The sequence below is a fragment of the Glycine max genome, chromosome 17 (genome assembly GCF_000004515.6).
Source record: "Glycine max cultivar Williams 82 chromosome 17, Glycine_max_v4.0, whole genome shotgun sequence".
Classification (NCBI taxonomy): domain Eukaryota; kingdom Viridiplantae; phylum Streptophyta; class Magnoliopsida; order Fabales; family Fabaceae; genus Glycine; species Glycine max.
Genome location: NC_038253.2, coordinates 8,080,364 through 8,097,234, shown reverse-complemented (window position 1 = coordinate 8,097,234; position 16,871 = coordinate 8,080,364). Strand labels below are relative to the sequence as shown.

At 30.6% G+C, this 16,871-nt stretch overlaps 3 protein-coding genes across 3 annotated transcripts; 2 read left to right on the top strand and 1 right to left on the bottom strand.

Moving 5' to 3' along the window:
- Positions 1-499: 499 nt before the first annotated feature.
- On the bottom strand, positions 500-3,181 carry LOC100776470 (uncharacterized). Its single transcript, NM_001255035.2, has 3 exons — positions 3,052-3,181; positions 2,146-2,200; positions 500-935 (listed from the first exon to the last, which is right to left on the bottom strand). The coding sequence occupies exons 1-3, from the start codon at positions 3,136-3,138 to the stop codon at positions 553-555; spliced, it is 525 nt and encodes a 174-aa protein (NP_001241964.2). The 5' UTR covers positions 3,139-3,181; the 3' UTR covers positions 500-552.
- Positions 3,182-4,855: 1,674 nt separating this feature from the next.
- LOC100820467 (eukaryotic translation initiation factor 5A-2) lies at positions 4,856-6,215 on the top strand. Its single transcript, XM_003549642.5, has 5 exons — positions 4,856-5,151; positions 5,309-5,431; positions 5,548-5,604; positions 5,707-5,781; positions 5,891-6,215. Exons 1-5 carry the CDS (start codon positions 5,029-5,031, stop codon positions 5,993-5,995), a joined length of 483 nt encoding a protein of 160 aa, XP_003549690.1. The 5' UTR covers positions 4,856-5,028; the 3' UTR covers positions 5,996-6,215.
- A 2,477-nt stretch (positions 6,216-8,692) lies between these two features.
- On the top strand, positions 8,693-10,878 carry LOC100775923 (HNH endonuclease domain-containing protein). The gene is made up of 3 exons (NM_001255919.2): positions 8,693-9,114; positions 9,372-9,494; positions 10,431-10,878. The coding sequence occupies exons 1-3, from the start codon at positions 8,889-8,891 to the stop codon at positions 10,568-10,570; spliced, it is 489 nt and encodes a 162-aa protein (NP_001242848.2). The 5' UTR covers positions 8,693-8,888; the 3' UTR covers positions 10,571-10,878.
- Positions 10,879-16,871: the final 5,993 nt, after the last annotated feature.

Below are 16,871 nucleotides of genomic sequence, written 5' to 3'. Positions count from 1 at the left end.
AAACAAATTTTGGCCCCTTTAATAGATTTTTTATTCGCTCCCGTATGAAAAACTACTAATGGTGATAAACTGATTTTTTTTAATAAAAAAAAGAAACTCTGTTATAAAAATTAGCTAATCAAAATATGAATCCGTTTGACACAAGTTATTAATTTCATGGAATATAAGGAAAATAAGGTCGCATCTTTGTAAATTTTTAAAACAAATCATCCTTAGGTTAACTAGCTTATAAATTTTTAACTTTTCAACTTCTACCTTATAGTTTTATAAGTTTTCAGCTAATTTATAAATTAGTTTTTATCAAACATAGAAAGTGCAATTAGTCTTATATACTTATGACCATCGTAACTTGATTGAAATTGCAAACTCACTGGATACAATTTTCTTAACATCACAGGTCACAAAGTCAAATGTGTTTGTCAACTGTAACACCATAACTCCTCTAAACTTACCCAGAAAAAAAAAAAACAAAAAAACAATTGTCTAATAGTGTAACCATGTATTGCATATCATGAGCGAATTGAACTGGAATACCATATATTATAAAGTGCCTCAAAATTCTTCTACCTTAATAGCATCACGAGGCATTTCATATGCATCTTTGGGCCTTGATTTCTTAACTCCGGTGGTAGTGAACCATACTTTGTCAGACTTGTAACTCTCAACAACAACACTAGTCACCTTGACCCACACAAGAACCTTGGTCTTCATTCCATCTGTAACACTGAGCTTCCCCTTTGATAATGTTCCTTTGACACGATTTGCATACCTCACAATGGATGAGTCCTTGAAGCACACCTCACAGGGTGAGGATAAGTACACGATCAACTTTCCCTTTGATGCATCAAATTCGTAGCATGTTATGTTGCGGGGGAACAGACCCGGAGGAATGCTGTACTCTCGAAGGAGATCTGGCAAGGCTTTCTGGGTTTTACCTATTCATTCAAAAAACAGAACAAAAGAGTATCAATTGTTATTCTGTTTGTTCTTGCCATTTATCATTATTCATTACTTTTTTTTAACCACCTAATTAACTATTTGGTTTGAGATTTAGTCACATTTAAAGTTTATGGTCTCTCTCCAGGTATGTATTTTACACTGAACTCAGGTCTCTTCTGTCAACTAATCTACACCTATTAATTTCATTATTCATTACTTTTGCCATCCTTTCTCCCAACTTTGATTTGAAATGGTTAACTTTATAGATTTTCTTTTAAAGAAAATTTATAATTATTATATAGAAAAAGAGTTTGACAAGTGGAAAAAGATAAAATTTCACATATTAGTATTTTTGAGTCCTCATTCGAACCAATGTACATTTATGTAAAAAAATATTAATATGAATCAAATGTAAAGAAAAAGTGTAGTTCTTTACTTGTATAACTTCTGTAAATGTAACCTTTTTAGAAATTTTCTGTCCTCAGTGTTCAGTGACGTTAGAAATTATGTCACTAAATTATTGCTAATTTAAGATTAAGCAAGCCTTTGGAAGAGTTGAGTTCGAAAAAACAAAAAGAGACAGTTATCTCAAGTTTTCAATCTGAGAATCATGATGCCACCAAATGAAAGGAACCAAACAATGAGTAATTTGGGGGGATAACAACGGGTCACCAGTCGCATAGTTTTATAGTTTGAGATGATACAGAAAGATTAGGTAGGCTAATTCTTTCAGGAGTACCAAATTTGCATGAGAAGAAAGGGGTAAATGAAATTGGACAGACTATTATAAAATGCAAAATATTATAGGGTAGTGTTAGGCGATTTTGAAATTAGAAGGTTAACTTTCATATGAAGCAATCAGGCAAATACCGAGTGCAAGGCTATAAAAGAAAGATAAATTAATGAGAAACATTACTGAAACATTTTCTAACATTTATTTGGCATACACTTTTTATTGTGGTAAAATTATGTGAATATCACATAATATGTGGGTTCTATTTTTCATTTGTCGATCTCATTCTAAAACCAGTAGAATTCACGTAAATTTTAATTAATAAAAAGGTTTTAGACAGAGATTATTTTAGAAATTATGCTATTAGCTCTTAGCAAGAGAAGAAAGCAGCCTAGGTAAAGATTTTGCAAATCATAACTTGTTCACCCTCGAAACACATGTCCAAATTAAAATGTTGTGAAAATACTAGGTACCTTTGAGCTTGTTGATGAAAAGCTTTGCCTTCTCTTCGACAGTATTTGAGAGAGACTGAAATTGCAAGCACGGTATAAGCATTTTTGTACACAAATCAATTTACATAAACAGGAAGAACAAAAGGCTAAGACTCTTCTGAGTTACATCTTTTTTCTATTTTACCAAGATCAGCAAACTCTTTAATTTGATTCACTCTTCATAGTGATAATAATTTTTTATTCTTCAAGTTGTAGAAGCAAGTTTTCAGATGTTTGTGGCTGGAGCAAAATTTTGAAATAATAATAAAAGAGCAATCACCTCTCTCTGGTTCTCATATCATTAGTCGTTATCAGGACCGTTCAAAAAATTTATCTGATAGCATGATTAAACTCATGACCAGTGGGATGATATCAACAATAAATGTAGGTGAAATAGATTCACTTTCTTTTCAGAACAAATGCACTCTTTGATTTCCTCAAAGTTTCCGAGTTAATTACCAATTAAATTCATGTGAATTTATTTTTAAATACGATGATAATATCCTAGTTTAATTCCATACTCTCAAGCATCATTTTCTAGGTTTTTATACCCTTTTCATTGATGATTCTCAGATCTTGCCTGTGTGACAAGTTATACAAAGAGCAAGGAATATCTACCAACAAGGAATATACTAATTTCAAATGGGGATGTACAGATTGAACACAGAGGCAAGTAATATGATTATATGAGTATGAGAGTACTAGAAAGAGGTTCAAATATATTGCACCAAATCTTGTAGTTATAGCATTTCTGTATAAAGTAAGTCATTAACCCAAAATAGAGATAACTCAAAAGCAATAAGAAATTTAAGATTTGAATGTGGTCCTAAACAAAAGAAAAACTTCAGACATAGAGAAAAAGGCTGAGTGAGAAACGGAGAGACATACTGATAGGTCGTCGGTTATGTGGGAAATCTCTGCCTTGGCTTTCTTGGAGATCCAAGTGCTACCCAGTTTAGTGAGAGCTTTATCCATTTTCCTTCTACCTTACCAGTTCTAAATTTCTCTTAATGAAAGGAAGGAAAATCATGTTTAATTTTTAAACACTATAGAGAGTGTCTCTATCTTGGATGGTAAGCCAGACAACTCAGTAAATGCTCAAGAGCTTTCAAGCAAAAACTACAAGAAAATTACTGAAAGTGAAAACATATCACTGAATAAGAATATACTCCTAAACATCGATCGTATTTATCTGCGATTTACTGTAATATTAATAAACGCGACAAAACCACGACACAACCTATATTTAAAACCTTCAACTAATTACCAAAACACTGGCAAACAAAGATTCTTATTAAAAAAAATTGTATTATTAGTTTTGGCTACTGCTTCAATGAGATGTTAGTTAGGAGCATAGCTTGCTTTGTAATCAAAATTAACAGTAATTTCTGTGAATTTATGGTTACAATTGTTGTATAGGTCGGTGATGTTTCACATTCAATCGCTCCATAATGCGAGATATGAAGTTTGCTGCGCCTTTCAACATGACAAACAAACAATGATGTCACGCTAACTTACATGAAAAAAAAAGGTTATGACTTATCCTCTCCAATTAATTTAAGCAATTTTACAATTCATCATATATGATAAATTAATTCAATTTTAAAATAATCATCCTCAAGTAGTCTAAATAGTGACTTGTGATTGGATAACGGTATAAAATAATTTTACACGTCATTATATAAACATTAAACTCATTTAGAAAATATTAATTTATTTAGGCTCTAATTATTTACAAATTTTAAAATAAAAAAGACAAACAAAATACTTTTTTCATCTAATATTTTTATTTAAAAATTAAAATTCTTATATATAATAAATTAGTGTTTTAGCCATTTCAATGCATGTGATAAATATTTATTTTATACGGTTAAAATTTATAATAAATACTTTTGAATATATAAATTATATTTAAATTTATGGTAAATAATTTATATTATGAGATAAAGTTGTTTTTGACTACTATAGTTTAAAAAAAATATTAAAATTTATTTTAGAAATAAAAATTAAAAAAATATAGAATGAGAGAAATAAAAGGTTAAGAAAAAACTTAAAAAGATATTCCATTGATGAAAAACTCCTGAATATACTCTTGTTAAAACAAAAAGCTTTCATTAAAGATAGAAATGATTTAGATTAGATGTCTTATTTCCTTATAGATGTATTATTCTAATTTTGAAACTTTGTATACTTATTCTAATTTTTATATAAAGAGAGTGAATGCACAAATTCAAGCAGTTTTAACTATAAAAATATTATTTCCTTAAAAAAATACAAATGTTATTTAATTTTGAATTTAATTAATTTCAAAAATAAAAATAAAAATAGTAAAAATATATTTTTCATTTTATTTTTTGAATTTGATGTTTTATTTTCAAAAATAAAGTTTTTAAATATAGTAAATTAATGTATCATAATCAAGAAACAAATGTAAAAATTGAAATACTTTATAAATAATTAAAATTTATTTTCTTTTCACCAATGCTTAATCATGAAAAATAAAATATTTTATAAAATGTGCACTGAAAATGTGCTATGTATTAAATGTCTTAGTATTAATTTAATTTTACAAATAGATGGAAAATAAAATAGTTAAGACAAATATGTTTAAAATATCCCTAATCTAGATTAAAAAAAAATACATCATAGGTAAAATTTGTATTTTATTGGGCCGAAGCCCAATAATAATAGCGTCCATCTAACGCAGATGGGCAAGATCGAACGGTGAAAAAAGAAACCCGAAACCCTAGCTGGATAGGTTTAGTGAGGTGGCGAAGGAATATATTATAGAGACGCAGATATCTGTAATTTGTGTCTGCTCACTCGCTCTTCTCCGCCACTTCTGAATCTATTGAATCAACAATCATGTCGGACGAAGAGCACCATTTCGAGTCCAAGGCCGACGCCGGAGCCTCCAAAACCTACCCTCAGCAAGCCGGTACCATCCGCAAGAACGGCTACATCGTCATCAAAGGCCGCCCCTGCAAGGTCAAAAATCCCTTCTTCAAACCCTAATTGATTTCATTCCGCTTCTTAGATCCACACTCTCTTCCCCTAATCTTTTTGGTTATTCGTTGGAATCTTCTGTTTGATTTATCTATGGATGTTGATTTGTTCTTTTTATTTATATATTTTTTGTTTACAGGTTGTGGAAGTTTCGACTTCCAAAACTGGAAAGCACGGTCACGCTAAGTGTCACTTTGTTGGAATTGATATTTTCACTGCCAAGAAACTTGAGGATATTGTGCCCTCTTCTCACAACTGCGATGTATGCATGTCTCTTAATTAATATTATTTTTTATATAATTTTTCTGTCTTATTGCTTTCTTAATAGTAGCTCAACCTGCCCCATGTTTTTTCCTATGTTGCTGTTTTTCTTTTCAGGTTCCTCATGTGAATCGTACTGATTACCAGCTCATTGATATTGCTGAGGATGGATTTGTGAGTTGATGTTTCTTTTATTATTATTATTATAGTGGATTAGTAATTAGCCCTTGCTTTTTTATGTTCTGAAATCTGAACATGGGTTTGCTACTATTGTAGTTGAGTCTGCTTACTGAAAATGGTAACACTAAGGATGACCTCAAGCTTCCCACTGATGAGAGTCTGCTCACTCAGGTTGGCACAGTTCTAATGATTTTCCCCCTCTTTTTGGATTGACAATGAAGTTGTTGTTTGTGTATATTTTCTCTGATTGGTTGTGAATCAATGCTTTCTATTTGCACAGATAAAGGATGGATTTGCTGAGGGCAAGGATCTTGTTGTGTCTGTCATGTCTGCTATGGGTGAGGAACAGATTTGTGCCCTCAAGGATATTGGGCCAAAGAACTAGCTTTTGGTGCTTGTTGCTTGTTATTTCTATTTTCTATTTAAGCAAAGATATTTTTGTAAGCCTTTTATATTGGTTTGTTCAAGACCTGGCGTATAGATTCTAGTCAGACTAGTCTTAACAATGGTTTTTATGGATGTGGTGACAGAAACTATTATCACATTTTTCTGGTTTTCTTTGTTGTCCTGTTATTTTATTATAAAGGAGGAGTCTATTGTGGGAAGCTTTTTTTTGGTATGATATGATGAGATTTTCATTGCCTGCATTGATGAAAACTTACATGCTAATAGCACATGATACCGCATTTACCAGACCTGATGCAAATAAACCAATTGTGTAAGACAGAGATTCAGACACAATTCGTACTGTTGTACTTTTGGGTGAGCAATTATGAAATTGATTTTGAATGATTTTTTTGCAAAATGAATTTTGGTAAAAGTTGAGTTTTTTTATTTGGTAACCTTCATAGGAAAAGTATGTTTATGAAAATTTTAATCCATCAAAGTTATAATTGTAGGCATCCAAAGTTACTCGTTGATGATCGCAGAGTAACTTTGGTTTTGGTTGAAAAAGTCAACAATTTTTTGACAAATCTAAATCAGATATAACCTGTGATTTGTTCATCAATTTGTACTTTTAGTTCATGTATAGTGTGCAATTTGTAGCCATCCAAATCAAAGTGTGCAAACTGAGTTACCTTTACCCATAATCGTTTTTGGTGATATCACATTTGGTTAATAGGATTTTATTTCTATACCTTGGTTTGAAAAAAAGTGAGTATTTTAACTGTTTTATTGGTATTCAAACAAATTTCTATACCTAAATATTAACCATAAATCGTTTTATTATTTTGAACCAATATCAGGTTTGTAAAACTATTCCTCCATGCACTTTTTAAACCGAAAATTTGTTCTCTTTATAATGCAAACCCACTTTAGTTAGTTTTATTTATTAAAAAAAGGCTTAAAAGTCGTGGCCGTTTATTTGAAAATCCGGCTTAAATTTAACAAAAGAGCTTTTTTATTTTACAGAACAAAAGGGCCTTTTTTTTGACAGAACAAAGGAGCCTTTTTTTTTTACAGAACAAAAGAGCTTACTAAACTTTAAGATCTTGCATATAGTAATAAACTGTTCCTATGAGAAATTAGAAAATAAAGGATCCTGCATGAGTTCACACTTAATCCCCGCATTGCTTGCAGAAAGTGTGAACTTTGAAGCAGACATATCGCATCGCATACATATTTAATCTCCACATTCCACATCTATCTATTTCAATTCACTTTATTCTCTCTCCCTCTGTCATATTTTCTCTACAACCAATTCCTCCAACTCATACGCAGAAAATCAAAAAGATCAAAAACAGTTATTTATCTCAAAGATTCTATCAACCTTCTTAGCAGTTATTCTTGTATTCTGCCCTCTTTGCTTAGTAGTTCAAATTCCAGCATGCTTACTCTATTGGAATATTCTATTCAGGGAAAATGAAAAAAGAAAAGAGAAAAGGATGAATGAGTTGACACTAAAAGTAAAAAATGATATAAACCTGTAGAGGTGTTTGTGCAAAGGACTGTTTACAAGTTTAGTGTTACGCATGTGACGTTCACATTTATTGGTGGTGTTATGTGTCTTGTGTTCGTGGCAATGGAGGCAGGTTTGGTGGAGTGAGGTAGAGACTAAGTTGAATATGTGATGTGAACAAGGTTGGTTGCCAAGAAGAGAGAAAAAAAAAGGTTTGTCGCAGGTTTAGGGAGGCACTTCAGAGGTATTATAGTCACATGTTGCCAAGCTATAAGGTCAGAATTTTACACATGCTTGGATATTTTAGGTGGTGCATTTTCACCTTTACAAACGAGAAAGCCCCTAATTTTTTTTTGGGGAGATCACGTCTTAGTTTTGTGCCACATTGATCCAACACATTCATTTTCTTTTGGCCGTTTTTTTAAAAAAAAATATTCATTTATTTACTTTTTTTTGGCTCTCCGTTTTATTTCTTTCTTGAATAAATTGATGATATAATTTCAGCTCTCTAGTACATATATTTTCGTCTAATAGAGATGTAAAAATTAAGTCATCACTCCATATACATGCACAACAATTACTGTTGTGTGAGTGCAAATCAACATACTAATACTAATTATTAATAAATCATTGCAAGTGAAACATTACATCACGTATATTAATATCAAAGATTTTCTTGAAATGTTAGTTATGATTTTATTGAGTAAATTTTATTTATAGATAACTAAATATGGGATTAGAGAATAAACTTATTTAGTAGGTCTTTTATGCATTTCAAATCATTTGAGGATTTTATTAATAAAGTCAATATTATATTATAATGACCTGAGAGATAATAATATACAAATAAGAAATTACTATTCCTTATTTTTCATTTCATCCTTTACTTCTTTTATCCTTATAAAATTCAATACATGTCAAAATTTATGATTGAAAGTGAATATTTTCTAGAACTCTCTCGTTAGAGCATATGAAACTTCTTTTAATTAGAAATTTTTAAGAATTGAATAACATTTTAGTTCTCGAAAAATTGACCCAAATTCTATTTTAAATTTTTTATTGCATTTCATTATCAAATTTTACAAAATACTAGTATATTTAACCATTGGTGTCGAAATCTAGCAACACACTAGAATTTTTTAGTTTTTTTAATGAAAAGTTTTAATAAATTAAATTTTGAGAGTTCATGAACATGAAGACATGTTTGAAGATTCTCAAACCCACACATTCTTATGAATTTATTTTTATCTTCTGTATCAAGCTTTGTTTGATTGAACTCATACTAGAAATTACTATAGCAAATTCTCTTGGTGCATAGTGCATCCTTAATGTTACTGGATCTTTTTTCTTCTCCCTGTAAAGTGTAAAGTGGGAAGGGATGAGTTCCTCTTCTCCACAACGTTCTCGTGGCGACGGCGAGAAAAGGCCCAGATTTTTCGACTCAAACGCGAAGGCCATCTGTTGGGGCAAGGCTGATACCGTCCCCGGCCGTCACCCTGAGAGGTGGCGCAAAGACGCCGCCGGTAACGTTGTCTGCAAGCGTTTCTTCAACTGCATCGGCTGCCTCTGCTACGAGTACGATCACATTATTCCCTTTTCCAAAGGTTCCATTTTTATCCCCCATTCATTTGCTTACTCTATTGCTCTTCTATCGTATTTTGAGTTAAGAGAACAATGACTGAATATAATAGAGCTTAATTGTAATGATAAAATGTGGTATCAGCCTTTTCAATTGTTTTGATTAAATGGAAACTGGTAGAAAATTGTAGATAAAAAAGAAGATACTGGATGGGGATAAAAACTTGTGCTTTTGAATTGATATTTGGTAATTTGATAATTAATCTTATTTGGTACATTGTAGGTGGTGAGTCCACTGCAGATAATTGTCAAATACTTCAATCAAGAGTTAACAGATTCAAATCGGACAAATATAACATTGATTCGGAGCAATTGAAAGACTACTCTTGTGAGGTTAATTTTACTGGTATGTTTGCTTCTTTGTTTGTCTTTCTTTGCATTCAACTTTCTTATTCTTTCACCTGACATGCATTTTACCCATCCTTGGCTTTAGGGATTCCTTTACTCGACACTGTTCATAATAGAGAAACGAAATGCTAGTCTTATTTAGTAACTGAAAATCACAATCCTCTTCTGTTATTAATCAAAATGTTATAGTTTATGATCGTAATCATAATTTATTTCAATTGCTGGCTTTTGCAATTTATAGATTACACATTGAAGAGTTTCTGCTAAAAAATAAAAAAATTTAACATACATCTTCCTTGCTCAGATTGGATGGATTTACATTTACTAAATGCTTTAAAAATTCATGTGCTTCAATTGCACCTTTAGGTGCTTTCGCTTGCATCTCATTTGATTTACAAGGATTACGAATTATAGACTGCTCCACCTTTGTAATAAATAATGATTTTTTTTTTTTGGCTGAAATTCTCTATTCATGCTTTTCTTAGTTTCCTTTTATGTTCTACATGTGAATTTGGTCATGGATGGATGATACTTTTTTTTCTTCCAAGAATGCTATTTTGAAGCCAACTCTTCATTCTATTTCAATCCATTGCTAGTAACTGTAAATTGCCAACCTTGATTATGAAGATCTCCAAAATTAGCTGGCAATATTTTTTAAGATATATCTTTAGGGGATTGATTGTCAGACACTCTTCCTGACTTTTATTAGGATGGCTAGTTTGTCCACTATGTCAAGTTAGAAGAATTGTTGTTAACTAAGGATCTTGTTCTAGCTGATGCTGAGAGGTGATCCATTAATGACTTGTTTGTTTAAATCACAATTTCCACGCAAATACTTATGGGTAAAGGGTTTACAAGCAAATAGTATAGTGCTCAAATTTCTGAGTAATCATCATGTTTCTAGTAGCATAATGTTTTTTTGATCAATTATCAGATAAGGAGCTTGATATAATTGAGATGGCTGTTTATGGCGATGTGAAGCGGCCAGGAAACCAGTGTCGTTGCAGAACTATTGCTGAAAAGCTTGGCAAATTCAAACCAAAGGATGACACAGATGCATGTAAGTTGCCATAAAAGGGTGGATCTTAGCTGTGTAGCAAGCAACTCTGCAACACACATGTATTGAAAAAGAAGCTCATGTCCACTCAATTCTAAACACAATTCGAGGTTTCTGATTTCTTTAAAGTGAATTAAGAGGAAAAAGGAAAAATGTCTATTTATCAGGACTAAATCAACAACTTATATTTCAATAAGATAATTGCATATATTAAGACTCACTAGCTAAGTTGGTTGAGTAGAATGTGTGTTATTTTTATTTTTTTTTATCAGCAAATGTTAATTGTTATTTTTTTTTGTTAGTGGATGAATTTGAACTTGCAACTCCCCTCCTCTCCTCCCTTTATCACTAAGTCATCCTTATAACCTTAGTCCTTAGGTGGGTGGATGACCTGTTGTAAACCACGGGTATTTGTCTTTATTTCTTACATGTATAAAAATAAGACTTAAATATATTTTTAGTGTTTATAATTTAGTATTTTTTTTTATTTTTTATCTTTATAATTTTTTTTTAGTTTTTGTAAATTATGTTTGTTTTGTTTTTATTTCTTAAGACACTTTAGATAATATTTTTTTTATTATTCAAAGTGTTACCTAAAGTGTCCTAAGACTAAAAACAAAACAAATATAATTTGGAAGAACTAAAAAATAATAATTTTACGAGGACAAAAAATAAAAAAAACATTAAATTATAAGGTCTAAAAATATATTTAAATCAAAAAATAAAATACGACACTTGCATTGGTTGCATACAGATATAACTATAGATTTGTTAGATTTTTAATTTTTTTTTAATAAACTATTGAGATCGTTTGCTTAAGTAATATTACATTTGTCAAACACAAACAACAATTCTTTAAGCACTATTTTACTTGCTAATTGCAATTGTAATTTCAACATTAGTTTTTGGGTTTGAGTGGGCATATGTTGCATATTTTTATAAAATTAAAATTAATAAGAATATTTTGATATGTTAAATTAATTCTTATATTATTAATTAAGAGCTTAGATAAATATAAAAGAGCCAATAGGCCTTTAATTTAGTTCATCTACTTAAAAACATTTTAATATGAGAAAAAGTTAAGGAGTGGTTATAAATACTTCCATTAAACTATTAAAAAGGTTATTAAGAGGCCTCCTCTTATTTTAATTATGCACATATCTCCTATAATTTTTTTAGTACTTTTCTCTTAAATTTTTTTCTTTTGTTTTATATTTTAAAATTGTACTTAATTTAAAAAGTGCGTGCTGAAGATACTTACATGTGTAAATAAATTCAATGACGTTAATTTAGTATACTATATGTGAATATATATGTCTAAGGATGATTTGTAATTTCTGGCTTAGGTGATGACTTATTAGGATTAAGGTGTGTATCAAGGTTTAAAAATGCATACAAATGTAATTATATATCTCTCACCGAAGTTCTTATATTGAAAGTGAAATTTAAATTCACATGACTGTGGAACATGAATCTGGTTTTTACCAACTAAATTAGCCTTTGTTGATATGATTTTTTATTGTATTAATGATAAAGCATAATTTATAAGGTTTCATATATTTATCACCAAGCATATGAATCAATTAACATAAAATTGTTTGAGTTTAACTAGAGTCTCGAATTCAAGTTTTGAGTACGCAACTACACTCATAATAATTTTATTTGCCTCGAATAAGATTGCCTTCAATGGAGGATATGTGTTTAAAAAAAAAGGTTTCATATATTCATGCGTTTTCTTCTATTCTTACAAGTTACAAGTAGGGAGTCTTCTCTAGACCATTATTATAGTGGGTAGGCCATCACATTCAGCCTCAACCCTCGTTAGCTATAACCAAATAACACAAATGAATAAAAAAAATAATTTGATTAAAATGTCTGGGGACATGCTAGGTACACCCAGCAACATTGTTGGTACACCCAACAATTAGATGAATGGGCAAAATTGTCCTTGCGTTAAAACAAATAATTTCTTTTTTCGGAAGAACAATTTGTGTTCTACCGGAAGAACATTTTTTCGGAAGCTTTCCGGAAGAACCTTCTTCCGGAAAGCTTCCGGAAGAAGGTTATTCCGGATGAACAATTTATTCTACCGAAAGAACCTTCTTCCGGTAGCTTCTCCAGAAGAAGATTCTTCCGGTAGAACAAATTGTTCATCCGGAAGAACCTTCTTCCGGAGAAGTTACCGGAAGAACTTCTTCCGGTAACTTCTCCATAAAAAAGTTCTTCTGATAGAATAAATAGTTCTACCGAAAGAACCTTCTTCCGAAAGAAAGAATTATTTTTTTAATACAAGGACAATTTTGCCCATTCACCTAATTGCTGGGTGCACCATCAATGTTGCTGGGTGCACCTAGCATGTCCCAAATGTCCGCAAGGTCATGTGGGCTAGGACCCGATGTTCAATCCATAAGTTAATTTATTGATTTTCAATTTTTACAAGGTAAAAAGTTAGCCACTTATTAATAGCTTGACAGTTGACACTAAGCCACCCTATAAATCATCTCATAGAACTCCACTCAGAAAATATAACTATTAATTTTCAAATCAAGAACTGTTGTATAACGTTCGCACTCGTGCATGTTACCAGTGTGCCAGCATTGTGTATCTCTCTCTTTCTTTTTATGAGGAAATATTTAAATTATTCTTCAAAGTTAAACAAATTAAACATTTTAATTTATAAAAAAATGAAAATACTTATTATTTTTTAATTTTGTAAAACTTGTAGTTTTTTTTCCTATTATTAATGTAAAAAAATACATTATCAACCTTTTTTTGACAAAACATTACCAACCAATTACTTACTATAAATTTTTTTTTATCATAGATGACAATTTATAATTTAATTTTTTTTACTAAACCCTAATAATAATAATAATCTTAAGATTCATATACTATGGCTTTTATATTATTAGTATAATGCTCTAACTAACTGAGTTAATAGGTCAAGTACGTTATAAAATAATTAATGTTATTATATATAACAATAAAATTTCTAATATATATTTAATGCACATGTAAATTTAGATAATAAATTTTGTGATAATTAATTTTGATCTAATAATTAATTTGTTTATATATATAAATTGTAAATAAAAATCAAAGGTTTCATAAAAATTTATATATGTAAATAAATTAATTATTAGATCAAAATTAATTATCATAAAATTTATTATCTAAATTTACATATGCATTAAATATATATTAAAAACTTACGAATTTGCCCATCTGTATCAGCTTATAAAAAAGCAAAAATAAAAATTTACTGATGTACCAACACAATTATTGGATGCACAAAGGAATGCCCTAGAAATAAATGCTTCCGTGAGGTTTATATATCTAAGCAGGTAGTACTTAACAAAATGGAATTAATATTACAACCTAGTTAAGTTGGTCTTCTCAGTTCTCATACTCGGTCTTTCATGCCTGCTTTTGACTCTTTCGACAAACAATTCGAAATGGAAAGACACAGCCAGAAGTAGACCACTTGACCCCATAACATTTAACTTTTTAACTCTCTTTGGGCCAAGCATACCAAATATTGTTAAAAGTACATTTAAGTAAGAATCATACACTTAAATTGCAGTAAATCTATTGGGAAAAAACTTTTCTAAAGTGAATTGATCTTTGAATAAAAAAAAGGTGTATCTAATGTTAAATTTTAGTGGGTTAAAACTATGAAATACTTCAAAATAAATCACCATTAAATACATTATTTTTTTTTAGCAATTTCGTTGTACTAGAGAATCTAATAATGATTAAGTAAATGCTAAATATTAATGATGATGACTGAGACAATTTTTTTTAATTTCCAGATCATACAACTTTAATAAAAAGTAGACAATGCAAAAAAATTATATCTAATACCCTACTAGCTTCAATGAGTTCACTTTATACCCAAATTACCTCAGTTTATGACCAGGGGACGGAAGAATTAGCATCTCATGGAGTGATGCGGCTTGAATGAACTTGGTATCCTTTAGTCGGGACTAATTCTTTTAGGATATTGATATTTTATTTATGATATTTTTTCATATGCACGAACTTAAAGATCAAAATCTCTAAGCATATGTTTAAAAATAAGATTATTGGTCAATTATATCATATTATATCAATACATAGTGGTATGATTAATTTGGGTAATAATTAAGGGGGAAACATAAACATGTTGCACGGCTAGGATGTGAGCTGCAAAAGAAATGAAACAAACTAACAAGGGAAATGTTGGTGTGTTATGGTTCCCTTGTCGTTCATTGTTTGTGGTTTCATTAAGCATATGTAGGTTCTCTAGTCAATATTTGCACCAACTAAACCATAGTTATAAAGCAAATCCTGACATGGATCCCCACTTGTGACCAACCTTTGACCTACCACAACCACCTCCTTTTGTTCTTCATTTGATTACTCTTTATTCTTTTTAATCACTGCTGTTGGTTTTTCTGTTCCGTTGACATCTGTTCCATTAGAGAAGAGGGAGATGCTTTCTCCACCATGCATAAAAAAATGAATTGAAAAATTAATCACAACAGTTCCACTCACATGCTTTGTTCAACATCACATTTACTCACTCGTTTCTTTTGGTGCACATTTACTCACCTTTGTTTGAGTTGTTTCCTTGTTTAGAAATTATTTTTATCAGCTTAATCTTGTTTAGGTGCACACGCTTTACCTTTATGTTTCTTGTCATCTTTCTCAAGTTGCAATTTGAAACACTTCTATATTGAAGATCAAGTTCACTTCAGGCAATAATAATAGCATTCGCCATTATTCTCAAGCCAACTTTGTCAAAATGTCTAAAGTATTTAATAAATGCATTGAATGAAAAAATTATTTTATCTGATCATCTATGCATTAAAAAATTTGTGGACTTTTTCTGCTGTGTGTTTACCCCTGCAGTAAATACTAGGCAGTAGCTCTTCATATTTTTTTCTTATAACTGGCTTGAAACTTTTTTAGGGAAAAAGATGGGTGAAAGGTAGTAAAAGACAAAATCTTTTGCCTGTTTTAGCTTTGTGAGATTAATTTACCACTTTTCTTATAAGTTTGAATAATGCTTTGTCAACATTTATTTACATTGATTAATGTAAGGGTGTGTTTCATAGTTTCATCTATAGATGTATTTGTTAGTTATCACTTTCGTATTGTTTATTTGTATCATTGCTTCTGAGTGCTCCTCATGCTCTGAGGGAGATCTTGATTAGATCACGGGAAGCACGAGGCAGCAATTATGTCTTTTTCAGAGTCATCTTTTTATTTTATTTTTATGTATATTATCAGCACCATTTCTTTTCTTGAGGGGAGGGGATGGAGAAGGTATTGTTGAAGATAGTTACTATGATCAGAGTACATCAGTGATGACAAAGACACCACATGTAGAACTAGTAAAAGGAGGCCTTTTTTTGGGACTAATTAAGTTAAAAATCGATATTGTGTAATTCTTTAATTTCAAAATTTTAATTTCTTTCAATTTAGACACTTTTTTTTCCTCCTTTAATGGTTTAATTTTTAATAATTCCTTTCCGGGGAGTAAGATGAGCAGAAGTGGGATTTAAGCAATTAATGGTCATTAAAATCAACTACAAAATAATCTTTATTAGCTGAATTAGAAGGCGCCTTCTACTTTTATTACCACACACTTCAGTTGCTAATTCTGAAGCTTAACCCAAAACTGTTAATCTCATTCTCAGTTTTGGTCTGTCTCTGTAGCTAAATAGACAATTATTAAAAAGCTTTAATATGCATAACAGCACAAACCATTATTTAGGTGAATAACAAGACTTGCAAAATCAGAAAAAATTATTCACTTATTTTACTTTACCCTATTCCTAAATCCTAACTATTACTCTAGGATTCCAGAAACTACATACAATTGCAATCATAATGGTGAAAATAGTTGTTGGATTGGGAGGCTCGGTGCCCCCTTTCCTTTTATCACCGAGAAAAAGAAAAAGATGGTGGGGGCTACACACTACAAACTTTTCCCTCGCTATTAGGATACTGAAAAAACAGCATACTGAAAATAAGGCAAGCACATTAATAATGCAGGCAAGGTTTTGGTCATCAAATCATCATGCTATCCTTCTTTCACTCAAGTCAGCTATGGATACTCCATGCCTAATCATTGTACTAAATTCCTAAACGCATTAGCAAAAGGAGTCATTAATTAAAACACAACTCTTATTTTTCTATTAATTGAACCAAATGTTGGTTTTCCTTTTCTTATCTTGTGCACATAGAAAAAATCATTGAAATATAGGAAATTAGAAGGTAAAAACTAAATTGCATCAATTTTGTCATAGCCGTTGGTCGTTAAAAAGTTTC